Consider the following 18,069-nt stretch of genomic DNA (forward strand, 5'->3'; position numbering starts at 1 on the left):
GTCCAAGTGGCTATGGGACTGGTGGGTAAGAGAGATTTGTCCTGTCCACGGGCCAGGCAGTACACAGGAAAACTGAGTTACACAGTGATGAAAGGTATGCTCCATGCCTACACTGCTCACTTTAACCTAACTTGGATCTCCTTTATGCTCACAAGATTCCCTAACATCAAAGTCTTTATTGCATGGCAGTTGGAGAGGTGGTACTTCTTTGATAAGTGAAGTCAGTGTTTTAATCATCTCATGTCTACTGCCAGCAACAGATGACTTACATGCACGAAATTAATGACTGATTTCCTTATGTTGATTGCATATAGAAGTTTAGTAAGACAGTTGAGATAAGGAACAACATGAAGATGTACACAGACTTATCAGAGAACCCAGGATAAAGAAAAGGAAGAGAAGAAAAGAGAATGCATGTGTTTTCCCTTTAATAAAACAACATCATTATCTCCAGCTGGTCATGCACTGTGAACTTGAAACTTAGCATGTCATCCTGTTTTCAGCCTCTTAATTGATTTGGAACACAGTGACCTGGAAAATGAAGGTCTGTTTACATGGTTCAGAAGAGCTGTGGAATAATTCATTCTTAGATCTGTCTCTCTTCATACGCTTGCTATCATTTTTATCTTGATGTACAGATTACAGCAGTGAGATAATTCTCTTTGCACACAAGTGACTTAGTTTCTCCTCTTAGTAAAAGTCTCAGTAGAGACCATGTCAGGTGGAAGTATCTTGTCAGGTGTTTGAATTTGAGGATCTGGCTTTTGTATAGTTCTGTTCAGCTTACTGTTTATGTTCAGTTTACTTTCCTGTTTTTGCATTGGATTTTCCCTAGTACTTCATTATGAAAAGAATTTAAATATGAGAAAGCATTTTACAGTGAACACCATAACCCTCCCTAGATGCTGTTATGTGTGACTGCATTTGCTCTGTTAGGAGTTGTTCTTTATTCATCCTCACGTTGGTATGATAGACTTACATATAGTGCCATGAACTCAGATTTGTTATTAATAGTGAGATCATAAAAAATCTGAAACACGAGGCTAGGAAAATAGCCAAGTTGGGAAGATATTTGCTGTGCAAGCAGAAAGATCTGAGTTTACATCACCAGAACGTATGTAGAAATGTGGACTTGGCCATGTCATACCAGAGCCCCAGTGGTCTCAGGAGTGGAGACAGGAGGATGCCTGGGGTTTTCTGGCTGCTAGCTTAACTCGAGGTTTATTGAGAGGTTCTTATCTCAGGAGCATAAGGCAGAAAGTTGTGGAACAGAAACTGGACATCTTCCTCTGGCACACACACACACACACACACACACACAACACACACACACACACACACACACACACACACCACTTGCAGTAATATATTTGTTTCTTTCATAACAATAGTCACTAGACAGAATGCTAAATACATCACAAACAATATTCAGTCTGTACAGTATTCCATGGGTAGGTGGTATTATTTCCATTTTATAGGTAAAGAAGTTGATCAGAGGGGCTCATGTAACCTACTCACGACTGTCCTGTTCCCAAGCAAAAGCATTTTAACCCAGACATTCCTGTTTGTAGGCAATCTGAAGCCAGATGTGGCTCGCACCTGCAGTCCCTACACTTGGAGCCTGAGGCAGGAGGATTGACACAAGTTTGAGGTCACCCTGGGCTACCCTAGTGAGCTCAAGGCCAACTTGGCTATAGAGTAAGGCGCTGTCTCAAAACATAAAGCAGATAAGGAACATCAGAAGGAGCCAGCATCTTCTGTGGACAAACAGTGCTCCCATCATTGTCTCCTTGATCTTCTGTATCCCCACTTTACAGCCAAAGGGACCTGGGGAGGGACCACCTAGTTCTGACATGTAGGTCCAAACCACTGGGTGGGAATTTCCCAACATCCACAGACCCCTGCACAGGTCAGTGGCGATGCTGTGTGCCTCTTCCCTAAACAACTGAATTTGTTTGTGAGATTCTGGTTCAGAGAAGCACCTCATTTAGAGAAATTGTATGCTTCCTTTGTTTGTTCTTAGATCAGCAGCCTGCCTCTGTGTGTGCTCCATGTTAGTGAATCGCTGCAGCACACTTGCCTTGGGTAATTTACAGAGTTCTTTCTAAGGAGTGGGAGTCAGAACAGACTGTGACTCTCTGTCCTCCATTCAGAAGGTAGAGAGCCGCTGTCATTTAGTGCTTGACTTGGGTTGAGCTGATGCACTGAGGTAATTTTATACTTAGAACACAAAGAATAGACATTTGGTTTAGACATTTTTACATAGCATGCCTTGACTATTTCTTTTTCTTTTATCTAAGCTTGAATACTGTCATTAATGAAATATCCTCATCACTGCCTTCATGGGGGGAGGGGTGACTGAAGTTTAAAACATGAAAGATTAATGTACCAGATGCCAATTAGAGAATATGGGATTAAATTGAAACCAAAGTTGCCTTAAATGGTTTCTGACCTGTGTGTAGACTATTGTCTTGGTTTATTTTCGTGCTTTCTTATTTTGTCTATTAGCTAATCCTTCAATTTTCATTCCATGTATCAGGTCTATAATTTGCTGATGTGAAGCATCACATCACTTTTTACTTCAGTCTGTCTGCTTTAGAGCAATTCCTGAGGCTATGGAAGTGTTGATTCCAAAAGTATTTTTACTGGCCCCCTGGCATACCAACCAAGTGTCCAAACTTACCGAAAGCTCTCTGGGCACGACTGCTCCTGCTTTTACCTGCTGGCTAAGGGCAGGAGTCCCTTGCCGAAAGCCAACCATAAAGGGTCTAGAATGGAAGGTGAGAGAGTTGCAGATAGCTGCTCTTCCTTAGAGATTGGCATTTGGGGAGGGCTAAGGGATAAAGGGGGACCAGAAAAGACAGTGACAGTTCAGTGCCCTGCAGTGTGTTGACCTTAGAGCAGCATAGAAAGTTCCTGAGAAGGGCAGGACACTCTGATCGCAAAGATCTCTTTTGAGTCTTAAACTGTTGTTCTTGGTGGTGTAGTATACATGTAGCCTGCGCCTCTCTGTGTTCTCATTTACGTTGTCCAATGTGCCATCTGTCTATCTTGCAAAAGTAAGGCATTGAATCTTGACATCTGCTTTCTTCTGAAGAAATTTTAGTCCTCTTGCTGACCTTCTGTGAGTTTCAGTGCACTGATTCTTACAGCATGTCTCCAGATGCTGCTTTCTGAGCACACTAGAGTGTGGAAGCCTTTGCAACTGTGTCAAGATGAGAAGTCCACACCACACTGCAGTTCCCACCAGAACTGGTATTCTTCAGGAAACAGTGTGTGTGGAAACACAGCACCCTGCCTCAGGGCCCCAGAAGCTTCTCTTCACTTCCTAAATACCCTTGATCTCCAGGGTAGGTTCTGTCTTCTTTGACTCCCGGAAACTAGTTTTCTCTCAGCCTCCACTTCCCAGCCTTTGGTTTTTCTTTTGAGGACTGTATAACCCAACAGTTTGTTTCTGTTTCTTTGTGATGTATCTTTCCCTGATAATCTATTTAAATGGGAGTTTATGTCTTATTAAGTTTGTTAATCTACCTGTTTCAAACTAGCTTTCCCTCAGGAAAAGACAAGACTTATTAAAATTATTAATATTATTGTTCTGTGGTATCGAAGGGAGTATCAGGAAAGGTAAACTTCATTGGCTACTGTTATTTTGAAATGCAAAACCAATAATTGCTAGAAGACATTTTACAAAGTTAGTCCTTAAGTGTTTTGTATTTTATGTATGTTCCTTAGAAGAATAATACAGCAATTTAACATTTCTTCATTTATGTCAGTAGAAAAAAAATTTAATCCTTAATACATACATGAATTCTGATGCCATGGTTTCTAGCCATCTCTTCATTATCTTAGCATAAATATAAAAAATAAATAGCAGTTTTTGATCTGAAAACCCTCTTGTTTCATTGCTTTAGAGGAGAATAATGGAAAAGCCAGGTTCTTTCCGTGGTATTCTAAGGCACAGTAACTGCAGGCACCTCCACACCAACAACTCAGATTAGGAAGTGAGGCTCTTTTGCTCTTTATTTTTGACATCTCTCTCTTCACGGGTGTTATAGAGAGGAAGTGCTGGATGGCGCAGTAGCCACCGCTAAGGTAACAGAGTTAGAACTCTTCATTGTGGGTCATACTGAGTGTTGCTATCACTGCAGTTTTGTTTCTCCACGAAGGGTATGTGTGGTGTAAGGGAACAATTCAATACAGAGACTGTTTCAGTTTTGTCTAGATGTTGATAACTCCTGCGTTTCCAAAGTCTTGACTATTAGTTTTAGTAGCATACTTCTTCCTTACTATTCTGTCAAAATGACCATCAATTCACAGTTGGTCATCTGATAGCTTAGTGTCTATAACTACACATTTACTACCTGAAACTCAGATGCACTGCTGAAGTCTTCTCTCGTTTTCTCAGAAACATATTATTGTTTCCATCCATGATCTGAAAGGACATGAACTCTCCATGTTATTTATGTAAACATTGTAGACCAAGGAAATCTGGATATGGAGTGAAGATTTGCACAGGATGTAGTCCTAATTTCTCTCTTCTGTGTTAATAATTCATTCTTAAAAAACTAGGCCTTGCTGGGCGGCGGTGGTGTGCACCTTTAATCCCAGGACTCAGGAGGCAAAGCCAGGCGGATCTCTGTGAATCTGAGGCCAACCTGGTCTACAGAGTGAGATCCAGGACAGGCACCAAGACTACACAGAGACACCCTGTCTCAAAAAAAAAAACAGAAAAACAAAAAACAACAACAACAACAAAAACAGGCCTTGATGTAAAGTTAGGTACTGTTAGGAGACATTGCCTCATACTACCTTTCAGTTAATCCGGGCAGGCCATGTGATCTCAGAGGGGACAGTACCTCATACCTCATTATTCACCACTGCTTTGTGATTAACTGCTCTTTTCCCTTGGATGTGTTTAGCATACAACACAAAAAGACCTCCTCCTGGCTCTCATGAGAAGGGTTTCTGTGGCATTTCTAGATTATTGTTCTTTGCTCAAATTGTTGGCAAGGAAATGGAATAATAACACTCCAGTGATGGAATATGATTTAGTAAGACAAAACTCAACTCCATTTATGCCAGGATAGCTGGAATAATGGCCGCCAAACTCTATTGTTAATTTGCTTAGGAGTAGGTGGATGAGATTGCCACCTTCTTCATAAATGATCCCAGCGTGGACCCATGCAGTTCAACAGCATCTGCACAGTGCCCTCTCTCATGTCTTCCCCTCCCCCCCCCCACACACCCTGCACTCCAAGCATTTCTAGAACCCCACCCTGTCTGCACTGGGCATTCCCTTCTCCACAGTGTGACTGAAGTGGAAATGATTCTTAAATAACCTTATTTGTGACCATTTCCCATGTTACCTCTTTATCAAAACTGTTTGTATGACACTCAGCCCAAGCTTACAAAAGTGAAAGAAAATGTTAGAAAGAAAAAATGCCTGCCATTGGACTTGTATCGGACACCAGGTCCACTTCTGTCATCCAGTCAGGGACAAGGCATAAGAACTACTATCTACTGGGAATGGTGGCACATCTGTAACCCAGCATTTAGGAGGTGGAGGTAGAAACATCAGAGTTCAAAGTCATCGTCAGCTCCGTAACAAATTCAAAGCCAACCTAGGCTGCATAAGACCCTGTCCACAAAAACTTACCTAGTTTAAAGTTTATGTTAATAATTTTTGGCCAGATGTTTTGGTATAGAATTTAAATTATGAAGATGGTTATAAAGATAAGCAAGGACTAGAAAGTCTAGGAATTCTGATGACCAAGGAAAGAGAAAGCAGGAAGAAAAATTCTCTTGTCCCTCATTCCATCTGTATTTTAGGTTTTATCTCTTGTTTCTTCTCCTCAGATGAGAAGTTTACACAATGACTCTAAAGTAACTTGTTGAAGTCAGTTCAGCAGAAGTTATGACCCAGATTTCCATAGTACACAAGCATTCAATATCTCTTTCAGCATGGCACACCGAGTTCTCTAACTCGGGAAAAGAAAGTGTGTTCATCATAGATGTTAACTGGAAATGCAGCAAATAGCCAGGACATTGGAGACAGTCTGAATTAAGAAACTTGAATAATGGGTAAGTCCAAATGAGAGTTTACTCACAAGTGAGCCCACTGCAGAACTCAGTCTCTAAAGGCTGCTGACTTCTAGTTTGCATCCTGGAGTCATCAGGATCAGGCCATAGGAATATTTGTATTTCCCCTGTGTAATAAGTGCACACAAACCTTTCCCCCCAGTACTGGGGATTAGACACAATCCCTCTCGTGCATGGTAGACAAGCAGTCTACCACTGAGCTGTGTCCGTAGCCCTCTTTTTATGTTTTACCTCGAAACAAACTCTCACTAAGGATGCTTAGACTGGCCTTGAATTCTTACTGTAACAATCGCAGTCTTTGAACTGGTGATCTTCTTTCTTCAGCCTGTGGAGAGTTGGGAATACAGAACTCCACCACCAGGCCTGCATCTGCCTCGTGTGTATGTGGTGGTTGCCTTTGACTGTGTGTGTGTCCTCACCTGTGTTGGAACCCGGGGAACCAGAAGAGGATGTCTTTCTCTCTCACTGCTTTGTTGCCCTGAGACAGGGTCTCTACTGAGCCAGAAGCTGCCATTTCAGCCAAGCTGATTGGCCAGTGAGCTTTGGGGATCTGGCTGTCCTCCCCCACCCCAGTCCCCCAAGTGCTGGAACTGTAGGTGAATGTGTCCCTGCCTGGCTTCTTATGTAGGTGCTGGGGATTCAAACTCCACTCCTCAGACTTGCAAAGTCCAGTCTTAACACGCTGAGCCATCTCCTTAGTGTGCATGCTTCTTAACTTACAATCATGTTTATTTTTAAGGACAGTAATACTTCTTAATATTTATACTAATAGTATTTCTTCTTAAGTTTTTAGTACACTATTTTGAAAGTTTATTATTTTTCTCAGCATATAAGATATATAAGTAAGTATGCAAAGTAAAGCCAAAAACATAAAATGTCTAAAGCCCAAAACAAAGTAATGTTTTATATTAACCAAAGCATAATTTGTACTGTTTGCACCACTGCATTTCACCTCTAAGAAAGAAAAACTTAAACTCAGCCACTTGTTACAATTAGTGTTGTTATTAAGAATAGTTTTATCATTAAAGATAGTTGATGTTAGGTATTACTGTTTCAAAGAGTCTTCATGTGATGTAACAACATCATTAAGTTACCTGGCACAGTAGAGTGCCCACGCTTGCTGTTTGGAGGTTCATTTTTATCTGGGATGTCAACTTTCAAGTCTGCATTTCTGCATGTCTTTTAGTGCTGTGTGGGGAAAGTACTTTACCTAGAGACACACTATGGCACATATGTAGTATACTATCGTAATTCAGCACATACACAATGTGTAATAATCACATCAGGGGATTGAGCATTTATTTCCATTTTAAACAACGTTTAAATGCATTGTAGCATTCACAGTGGGTGTGTCTTTGCCATCATGCACCTTTTTGCTCCTTTTAATGGTGAATCCTTTCTGCCTTTTGTTTGCAGTGTCTCAGTTTGAAACGGAATTCTACATTAGTGGACTTGCACCTCTCTGTGATCAGCTTGTTGTACTTTCCTACGTAAAGGAGGTTTCAGAAAAAACGGTAATTATCTTCTCCCCTGGTCCAGAGGGATACAGAGGAGTTGGCTTTTAGCATCACACCCAGGTCAGGCTGCCTGTCAGAGGAGATTGCTATAATCCAAACAGAACTTTTTGACCTATGAAATAAGCCTAGAAGAAATTACCCTGCAGACCAGCATATTTACCTTCAGAAGCCACGCTCATTGCCTGCCTGTGTTCCCTCTGCCGCACAAAGGAGTGAGCCCCTTTTTTCTTTTTCATCAGTCGCTTGATATTTTAGTTGAAAGAAATGAAGGATTCCCCGCGCTGAAAGGCAGAGAAACTAAGCTGACATTGCATTAGCAGAGGTGACAGCCGGGAAGCTGGTCACTGCTACCACAGGGCTCCCAGTGGTCAGAGGGAATTACTGAAAGGGCAGCTCCTTCTTTCCTGGAGTCCACACATATTTGTTTACCTCCCAGTGGCCTGATGATTCTAAGAAGCTGGCTTCCTGCTTTGAAAGGGATTGTTGCTCACTTACTTGTTGGTGTAGACTATAGACATTGAAATGTGTTGCAAACAGAAAGCAGCAGAAAAAAAAACAAATTTTGTTTTCATGACATTGGAATGAAGTGCTCAGCTGGGATGTAATGACACCCAGACTCACTAGAAAGCCCAGAGCAGTGCCATTCCCAGTTCGCCTATTGTTAGAGTTCAGGGCTCTGCCTGGAACAAGAGAGGGCAGCTTCAAGGCCTGAGCAAGGAGAGCTTGTTGTAAAGGATTTCCTTTTGGGTGCTGTATATAAAAGAAATTGCAATTGATTCTCTAGCCCTTCACGCTAAGCAGGCAGGTGGAGTGTACTCTCCCTGTTTGTATCCTCCTCCTTCTCTCTCTCTCTCTTTTTCTTTCTCAAATGGCAAGGAATAAAATGGGGGAGAAAAGCCCAGGGAGCCCTTGTTGTGAAGTGGTGGCTGCACTTGAGCCTTTCTCTGAGAGAACACTGCATTAGGAAGCCATCACTATAGTAACTGAAGCTCTGGGTGCCCATGTTGCTAGGCAATGAAATGCTGTAGACTAAAGTGAACCCTCAAACCTCCTAAAATCAATAGGGTTGGCTTCTAGCCCTATTGCAGGACATCAGTTTATTATTATTTTATTTATTTTTTGAAAATACAGAAAAGCAGAGGCTCCTGGGGGAGTAAGAACAGTGCTTTTTGATGAGAAATGTGGGGCAGATTGAGGATGTGATTGAACGAAACAAGGGAAGAAGCAATAAAATTGGAAAAGGGAAAGGCTAATAAACTGATCAAAAAAAGTAAAAAGGGAAAAGAAAAAGGGAAGCCTGTGTTAATAAAGAGTGTAGGGAAGGAGAAAATCAAAGGAAGGCTATCCTCATCCTCACAGGGCAGATCAGAGAAGGGGCGGCAAATTTTCAGAGGAAAAAGTAAGAGCTTAGGAGACAACAGTGTGCTGGTGTGTGGAGACTCACTTTATTTCACATCAGTGTGCACTTTCAGTTCTTAAATACTGAGTAAAATTAGGGCAAAAGAATGACAGTCAGCTTTGGGCAAAGTTTTCATATTGAAAATCTGTTTCCATTAGGTTTTCATTGGCTGCTTCCATTGGCTTTTCATTAATACCCTCAAGTGTTTGCCCTGTGATGCCTTTCACAGGTAACACACACACACACACACACACACACACACACACACACACACACACACACACACACGTCTCCACTCTTCTACACATTATCTCACTCTTCTCCCCGTGTGTGTGGTTTTCATTGTGAGCATGTTTAGTAGCTGTGCCCTGTTCTATCCAGTTAATGTATCCTATAGTTCATTAAGCTGTTCCCCAATTATTTGCTTTTTCCCCCCTTCATTGATAAAGCACATGTTTTAAGAATTGAATTTTTCCAAAGTCCTAGCGGATAGTGATAAAACGAAATTGCTGCTCTTGAGAAGCTCATAGATAAGAACATGGACCATGCGACCCGGGAGCAAGGACTGTAAAGTGACACGGATCATATTGGTTACATATCTCTTAACACATATAAAAGAATTTTCCTTCTTTCCTAATCCCAGTGCTAAGGATCAAACCACAGGGTTTCCCACATGCTTTGCAGGTGCCCTGTCACTGAGCTACCCCCCTAGCCCTCAGAGCTTCGTTTTTGATCTAGTAAGGGTCAGATGTTTTTCATCTTGTCATGGTTTTGATTTTTTAAAATCATTTTCCTTGCAGCCATTAAAAAAAAAATCCTGTCTTTCAGTTTACCCTCCATTTTTTTTTTTTTTTTTTTTTTTTTGGTTAAAAGTTGAGATTTTTTTTTCTTCCATTTTTTTTCAAAGATCTGATACATAATGGCGTATATTCCCCATGTTTTCCTTTTGTAGTTGATTGTCAGTAGCTGTAACCCCATTGTGAGATATAAAGCTGGTATAATGACTTCTTGGTTAACAAAAGTGCTCAAAGAAATCCACATTCCACTGTTTTATGTAGAAGACAGTGCTTTTGGATTTTGGCTTTTTTTGTTTTTTTGTTTTTTTGCTTTGTTCCTCTGATCTACCCACTCCGAACCGGAATTCAAGTGTGTTCTGTTGCTCTGTTGCACTTTGATGGCCTGTGGGCTTCACACCTGCAATGCCCATACCCCAAAAGCACAAAAACTGAAGCAGAACCCATTTCATCCAGAAGTCCAATGTTGACTCTAAATCTCAGTTTTTCCAGACACCCACCCTTACCATTGACTTACTTAATTTTAATCTTATTTTTTTAACCATCAGTTTATGTAATTGAGAATAATAATGCTTAATTACTTTCCAGGTTTCATTTGAGAACCCAGTGAGTGATCTGTGTATCACCACCCTCAGTCCTCAGAAATGTCAGCTCATCTTCACTCTACCATGAACTAGAGCTTTACTTTCAGAAACTGTAGTCATTGGCTATTTATGCTGTTTAAACTTAAGCTAATTATAGCCAAATAAAATTCAGAATCTAGTTCCCTGATCACATTAGCCACATTGCCTGTGTTCAGCAGCCATGTAAACGATGTAAGCGTAGGCAGAGCCACGGGCTCCACAAAACCTGGTTTAGAGATGGATTTTAATCCATGGCCTTTGAGCACTGCTAGGAAGTTTCCTCATGTTAGCAGTGATTTGGATCATGAAGTCATTTGCAATACTGTAGTGCCTTCCTTCATATTCATGTCGACGAGCTGTAATGAAGCTGTTTGTTGGTGTTAGGCCGTAGGTTCATTACTTTTCTCACTCCTGTGATGAAATACCAGGTAAAAGGAACCTAAGGAAGGAGGGTTTACTCTGCCTCACAGTTTGACAGTACGGCTTATGTTGGTTGGTAGGGCCTCCTGGCGGCAGCCTGTCCCACCACATCCACAGTCCAGAAGCAGAGGGAGAACGCTGATGGTTAGTTTGCCTTCTCCCTTTGGCCCAGGACCCCGACCGTGGATGGGATGGTGCAGCTCACATTGGAGTGGGAACTCTTCCTTGCTCACTTTAGCTTTTTTGGACACATCTTTATGCATGTACCCCGAAATATGCTTCCGTGGTGACTCTAAATGCTGTCATTGATGAAGATTCTCATTAGCCACCACTGCTTTAGGATTGGATTCTGTGATAGTACAGTTCATAAATGTCACAATTCTGCATATTTCACCAAAAAAAAAAAAAAAAAAGAGATCACGAAATAAGACAGAATTAGGTTGCTGTTTGTGGTGAGTTTTTAGGACTTGTTTGTACTGAAATGATAAATTCAAAGCAAGTATGGATAACTTGTTCATTTGTATAACCTACAGAAACACATGTAAAATGATCCTTTTCTACCATTTTCCCCCATAGGAAAGAGAATACTGTGCCAGGCCTAGACTGGACATCATCCAGCCACTTCCTGAGACTTGCGAAGAGATCTCATCTGATGCTCTGACAGTCAGGGGCTTTCAGGAGAACGAATGTAGGGATTATCATTTAGGTGAGACAGCAGAGATCTGCTTGCATGCTTTCTTATTCTTACTCTGTTGCCAATCTGTCCAGCTCACCCAAAGGGGAACTGAAAATAGGTGCTGACAGGACCTTTGAGACTGCCTGGGCTGGCCTCTGCCAGTAAAAGCTGGAGTGCTAGACCCAGAAATACTGCAGATCTTGCCTGAATGCACAGGAAAAAAATGAATGTTAGAGATGGGACAGGAACCAAGGTGAGAAGTGCATTCTTTTTTTTGTTGTGTTTTTCCTCTGTTGTTCCATCAAACCATCTAGTTAGCTACCTATCTTTTCTGTGGTGGGAATCAAGCCCTTGGCTTTAAAGATGCTAGGCAAGCACTTTGTCACTCAGCACACCCCAGCCCTGTCCTGTTTAAGTGACATTTAACTTGATATCAAGCAGCATGACTCATAGCTGTCCTCTCAGTCCAAATTTGATGTTCCTGGAAGGTTTGCTGTGGGCAGCAGCAAAGTCCTTGTGTGTGGAACTGAGGACTGAGCGATGGAAAGATTCCCACCCCATCACTAGGGGCTGGAGTATTTGCAGAGTTTGGTGGGTGGATGTGGGTGAATACACTTAATCACTCACTGCTCAGGAGCAAAAGGAGAACTGTGACTTTTTAGTCCTGCCTGGGAAGTCTGTCATCATCCTTGTAAAATACATTGAAGAAAAGGAAAGACTTAAGCTCTTGAGAAATTCTTTCCTGCTTTATAAACAACAGACATGAAAATAGTTTTACTTTTCATTTGGACAAAGAAAATGATGCAGAAGTGTACATGCATCTGACCCTTCTTTTATGAACCCTCTAATTAGTTAAAAACTGTAAGAGTATTATATTATGGACTTCGCAAGAAACAATTATGATTCAGAACTGAAAACATACAATCTGGGCATTTTGCTCAGGGGAAACTCAGTTGTATGCTTAGAAATTCTTCAGAGCAGGTTTTACAATTGAATTCTGTAGGAAACACTCAGGATTCGCATCATAGACACTGTGCTAAAATGATAGATTATGTCCCCAGGGCTTGGGCATCTGTCGTTTCTGCATTAAATGGCCTTGACCCTAGTGGAGAGGAAACATTTATCGTTGATGGGGGTGTAATTGTTCTGTAAGACTAGAACAGTACTGGAAGTGTCCAAAAACAGAGATTATACACAGTAGATGGAGCCCAAGATGCACTAGCACAGTCAGTGGGTTCCGTTGGTTCATCTGAAGCCAGAGTTCATGTGTTAAATTAGAATTTTAAAGCTACCCTAGTGTGTTCGTTAGTTTGTTTGCAGTCTTTTCTTCTAGCTCCTTTTCTTCCCTTCCTTTTGAATAGTTTTACACTGTGGTGCATTTAGGAGGAGGACATGCTGCCATTCTCTCCCTCCTTGACTTTCCAGAGGGTCAAGCACACTTGGCTGCAGAGGTAGATAATTGACTGTGGAGTCTGCAATCGTAGGCTAATTACATCCCCTGAAACTATTGCCACTCCGTAATATCGAGTCACCCAACCTGTCCTCTCTCTCCTCCCTTCTAGAATACTCTGAAGGGGAATCACTTTTCTACATCGTGAGTCCAAGAGACGTTGTTGTAGCCAAGGAACGAGACCAGGATGACCATATCGACTGGCTCCTTGAAAAGAAGAAATATGAAGTAGTTTTGATTTTACTTTCTTGAAAGTATTGACTTGTCTGAACATAGAAAAGAGAAAAGATTTTTATAGTAAATCTTTTATATTGAGTTAGTGTGCTCCAAACTAAAAATACGTTATAGTTTCTCAGAAATCAGAGAACAAAGAGCACACAGTTCGGTTGGTCGGCTTTTCTGTTGGGGGTGGGTTGGGGAAGCACAATTGGATCAGAGAAGGGGAAGTCAAACAGAAGCTATACAAAAGCTAATGTACTGAAGCTTTTCTGATTATTTTCCTAAAGTAATTAAAGTAGAATACATTTTATGTATAAGGGAAAGATGCCAGATTTATTCTTACTTAGAATGGTTTGAATTAATTTGGGTGGAATGATGCTGTCCTCTTGACTGAGCCATGGTTTAGACAAGTTTAAGTAGACTGTGTACCAACATGACTGACTTTAGAACTGAAACAACATTTTATGCAACTGTAATAACTGCCAAGATATTTTGTTTATTAGAATGACTCTGGATGTTTTTGTGTGCCCATCAGCAGAAAACAACAGTATCTAGTTTATGTGGAAGGACTAGGGGATTTTGTTTTTAATTTGTAAAATGGAGTCCAGTTGTTAAATATTAATACCTAGTATATAATCCAACTACTACCATATTGTGTTAGATTAAGTAATATTTTAGTGTTTCTTATATTTATTTAGTTAATTCCTTATTTGTGTATGTGTATATATCTGTATGTATGCATGCATGTATGTATATATCTACATGTGTGCATGGGTGCTTATACTTGTTTATCTGCACAGAGGTCAGAAGATGGTATGGTATGTCCTCTACCACTCTCCACCTATTCCTTTCAAGGCACTGTCTTTCGCTGAATCCATTGCTCAAGTTTTCTCTACTAGGCTGGAAGCCACACGTCTAATTCTCCTCTGTCACCACCCTCAGAGCTGGGGTTAAAGGCAATTGGAGAGACAGGACTTGTTACTGGGTGTTGGGTTCTGAACTCTGCTCCTTGTGATTGTAAAGCAAGCACTTTAGCTGCTAAACCATCTCTCCAGCCCCTAGATTAAGTAACATTTTATGAAATTAGTTTATGTGTTAAATATTTGTGTTAAACTAATACTGGTAAGTGTCCTGAAATAAAAACATAATGTGATTTCTATAAGCTTAATTGTAGACATAACATATGTATGTTGTTTACCTTTATTGAAACATAAAGGAAAAATGTCCTTTGTCGTCTGGGTCATACAGATTTAGAATGACATCTTTTTTTCTTGAAGTCTAAGAGATTTTGTTACTTTGGTTTGTGTATGAAATGTGATTCCAGGATCTTAATGTGTGAATGAATTCAAGCGAAAATGAAAAAATGTCTTCATTTTGGTTGAATATCTTCAGTTTGAATTCAGTGAGGTTTATTCAACCAATAACATTAAAAATTCCAGTGCCTTAAGCAAAAGCCATAGGAAAATGAGGTTTTATTTGAGTAGTTCAGACGTTAAAACATATTACACAGTTTATAACTGCAATTGCGTTCTCTCCCATTCACCCCCATTTTCTCTCTCTTCTTTTTTTAATGGCTCTTATCACAATGCTTGTGTAAACATAGGAAGCTTTGATGGCAGCTGAGATTAGCCAAAGGAACATTAAAAGACATAAGATTCTGGTAAGTGCAGCATCGTTGTTTGAAACCTGTCCGTTCTTACTAACTCTTAAGGAAACCAAGTGATTTGAAGAGAACAAGAACAGGTCCTTTGTATCTGTTCATAATTGGTTTTGAACTAATTCTTTTACCTGGGAGGGCATTGGACTGAGTCAGTTTCTGCTTGTAAACAAGAGACTTGAGCACCTGCTAGGATGTAGCTGTAGGAAATTTTGAAACTGCATTTGGGCAATGCACTTTCAATACAAAGCTCTCCAGTTCAATGTGTGGAAGCCTCTTTAAATCATGTGTAAAATCACATTATCACAAAATGTATCAAGACTGGTCTCTTCAAACTAGATTGCTTTGGTATGGCCTTGATAACAAATTCAATTGCGTTTGTTATGGAGACTATTTTAGGAAATCAAATACATTTTTATTACATTTTAGACTCCGGAAAAGTACAATGGCTAGAAACCTATTTCTCTGCTAAATGTGACAGTGAATTTTTCAGGCAGAGGCCTGACATGAAATTATATCCTCAACATATGAAGAGTCCTGTCCTTCCACAGCATTGAGTCCATTACCCTTGTTTACAAATGAATACTAGAAGTTTAGCCTTTTATGGCTAGTTGGGTTTCAGCACAAATTTCTTGAATTATTTTGTTCATCCTAAAATTTTCTGTAAAACTACATATACAAATCATTAACTCCAAAAGAGGGCATAAGAAAACAATAAACAAATAAAGGGAAGAAAAAAAGCTAGAGATCTTTTATTTTCATGCACCATTGAGGAGAATAGTAATTCTTAGAACTGAAGAGGGCTTTGCAGCATCTAGTGTCGTGTGTTGAAGGCACAGAGACTGAAGGAGTATGGGCTGCCTGCTTATGTGGGCCTGTTTAATGAACTAACTACATGAGTAGTGTCAAAAAATTACTTTTTGGGTGAAGCTAGACTTGATTCTTAAGGGACATACATACTTAAAACTTAGTTCTGTTTTTGAAACGTGCAGAAGACAACTGAACCTCATGTTCCTAAGCCTGAGGTTAGTCTAACCATGGCAGACTACTGGAGAGAGAGAGGGGGGTGGGTCAGAGGGAGGCCAGCTGGGATGAGGACCACTTGGGAGGAGTCTTGGTGTCGTTGTGGAGGAAGATGAGGCTGCACAGGGCTGTGTAAACGGAGTCATGCTGGTGGAGTCAGAATTAGGAGAGTGCTGTTAGCAGCACACCCGTCAGTCTTCCCTCGAGTTTGGAGAAAGGCATCCATGGCAGGTGTGCAGTGTTGGAGAGCAGAGGGCCGGGAATGCAGTCCTTTAAGGAATGATGCGTACAAGACAATCTGAGAGGAAGCAACTGAGGCCGTGTGCTGGGAGCTGAGAGAGTGCATTCAGAAGAAAGCGAGGTAAAGACGTACATAGTTGGCTGAGCAGGTCAAAAGGCCAGACAAGCTGAGCTGGTGATAATACCCTGGATGTGATAATATGAGAGAACTTTTTGTTTATGTTACTCTCATTGTGACATGGGAGTGAACATGAGCAGGAAGCTGTAAAATAGAGTTCTACAAAGACTGAACAGAGGACTGAAAACTCGCAGTGTGCTCCAGTCTCTGGTGATGCTTGTAGTATTCTATGAGAGAGACATTTTATTTTATTTTTGTTGTAGTTGTTTATTTCTTTCTCAAGACACAGCTTCTTTATATAGCCCTGTCTGTCCTGGAATTTGCTCTGTAGATCAGGCTGGCCTCAAACTCACAAAGATCAGTCTGCTTCTGCCTCCCGAGTGCTGGTATTAAAACCATGTACTACTGCCCAGTAAAAGACACATTTAAAAATGCTTATGCTAGGGGAAAAATGAATAGAGGTGGCATTAGTAATACAGAGGAAGAAGGAGTGTACAGAGTGAGTGACAAAGTACAGACCTTAGGATTAGAGGTGTCAGCTCTGAAAACTGGAGAAAGAGCCGGTGAGATGGCTCAGTGGGTAAATGTGCTTGTCACCAAGGCTAATGACCTGAGTTCAATCTCTGGGACCCACATGGGAAGAGGAAAGAACCAATTTGCACAAAATGTTCTCTGACCTCTACTATTGTACATAAGCCCCCACACATGCATATATATACACCCACACATAAACAGATGCATACATGCACACACACAAAAAAATATATAGTATTAAAAACACTGATAGAAAAACCCTCTTGGATACTAAGATCAGTGGTCTGCTTTTAGAAAAATTCTGTAGGTGTGAAATATAATTTCTCACATAGTTGTCATTAAAGACGACATTTAATAGTCTAAAAATGATGATATTTCCCTGTTTGCTTAAAATGATTGTGTCCTGTGCATTAATTATGCATAGAAAATTTCCCCAGCACAGTGTAACTTTTTACAAGACAAGCAGAGATAATGCTAGTGTCCAAGAGGAAGTGCTGTATACACCCAGTGGTAGAAGCTGGCACATGAGTTTTGTTCTGTATACTGAGCTTTAAGCTTCTGGTGAAGTGAGAGCCATGTAGAGGGTGAGAGCTGCCCTTCCATGCCGTGGTCACATACAATGGCAGGCCACCATTGTAGATTGAAGGGTTGGTAGCTGCTTTGGGGTTGACATGTCTCCTTTGGTAGTGTGCAGAGTACCTTCTGGTACTAAGAACCCTAGCCAGTGGGAGTGAAGGCTCTAGGTGGGCACCAGCTCCACTTCTCCATGTTCAGTGAGCTGTGTAGGCATCGTTTTCAGCCAGAAAGTGTGAATAGACATGGGTGTTCTGCACACGCACGGCGTCCTCTCTGTCATCTGTAGCCTCGGGTTGGCTTCCTTGCCCTTCTGAGCTCATTTTCACTGTTCGTGTTAAGCTGGCATCTCCCATTTCCTTTTAGTATGATTTTTTCCAGTTGAGCTAATTTTATTGCTTTATTTTATTTTTTATAGAAAAAATTTTATTCATATAATACATTGTGGTTATGGTTTCCTCTCCATCTCCTCCTACCAGTTCCTATCCTTTTCCCCTCCCATCCAGATCCACCCCCTTTCTGTCTCTCCTTAGAAAACAAACAGGCATCTAAGGATAATGATAAAATAAAATATAATATAAAACGATTAAACAATAACAAATAGGAATAGGACAAAACAAACATACAGAATGAAAAGAACACAAGAACTAGATATAGATGCAGAGACTTATTCATTTATATACTCGGGAATCCCATTAAAGCACAAAACTGAAAGCCATAATATGTA

At 40.7% G+C, this 18,069-nt stretch overlaps 1 protein-coding gene across 1 annotated transcript in view; it reads left to right on the forward strand.

Annotated features, from left to right (window-relative positions):
- Positions 1-18,069, forward strand: part of Vps41 (VPS41 subunit of HOPS complex) — a 166,266-nt gene that overhangs the window by 108,490 nt on the left and 39,707 nt on the right. The window contains exons 11-14 of the mRNA XM_006988909.4: positions 7,516-7,613; positions 11,429-11,558; positions 13,091-13,206; positions 14,801-14,857. Coding sequence (XP_006988971.1) covers positions 7,516-7,613; positions 11,429-11,558; positions 13,091-13,206; positions 14,801-14,857 — 401 coding nt within the window. The remainder of the gene's footprint in view (positions 1-7,515; positions 7,614-11,428; positions 11,559-13,090; positions 13,207-14,800; positions 14,858-18,069) is intronic.

Source organism: Peromyscus maniculatus, chromosome 5, assembly GCF_049852395.1.
Source record: "Peromyscus maniculatus bairdii isolate BWxNUB_F1_BW_parent chromosome 5, HU_Pman_BW_mat_3.1, whole genome shotgun sequence".
NCBI lineage: Eukaryota > Metazoa > Chordata > Mammalia > Rodentia > Cricetidae > Peromyscus > Peromyscus maniculatus.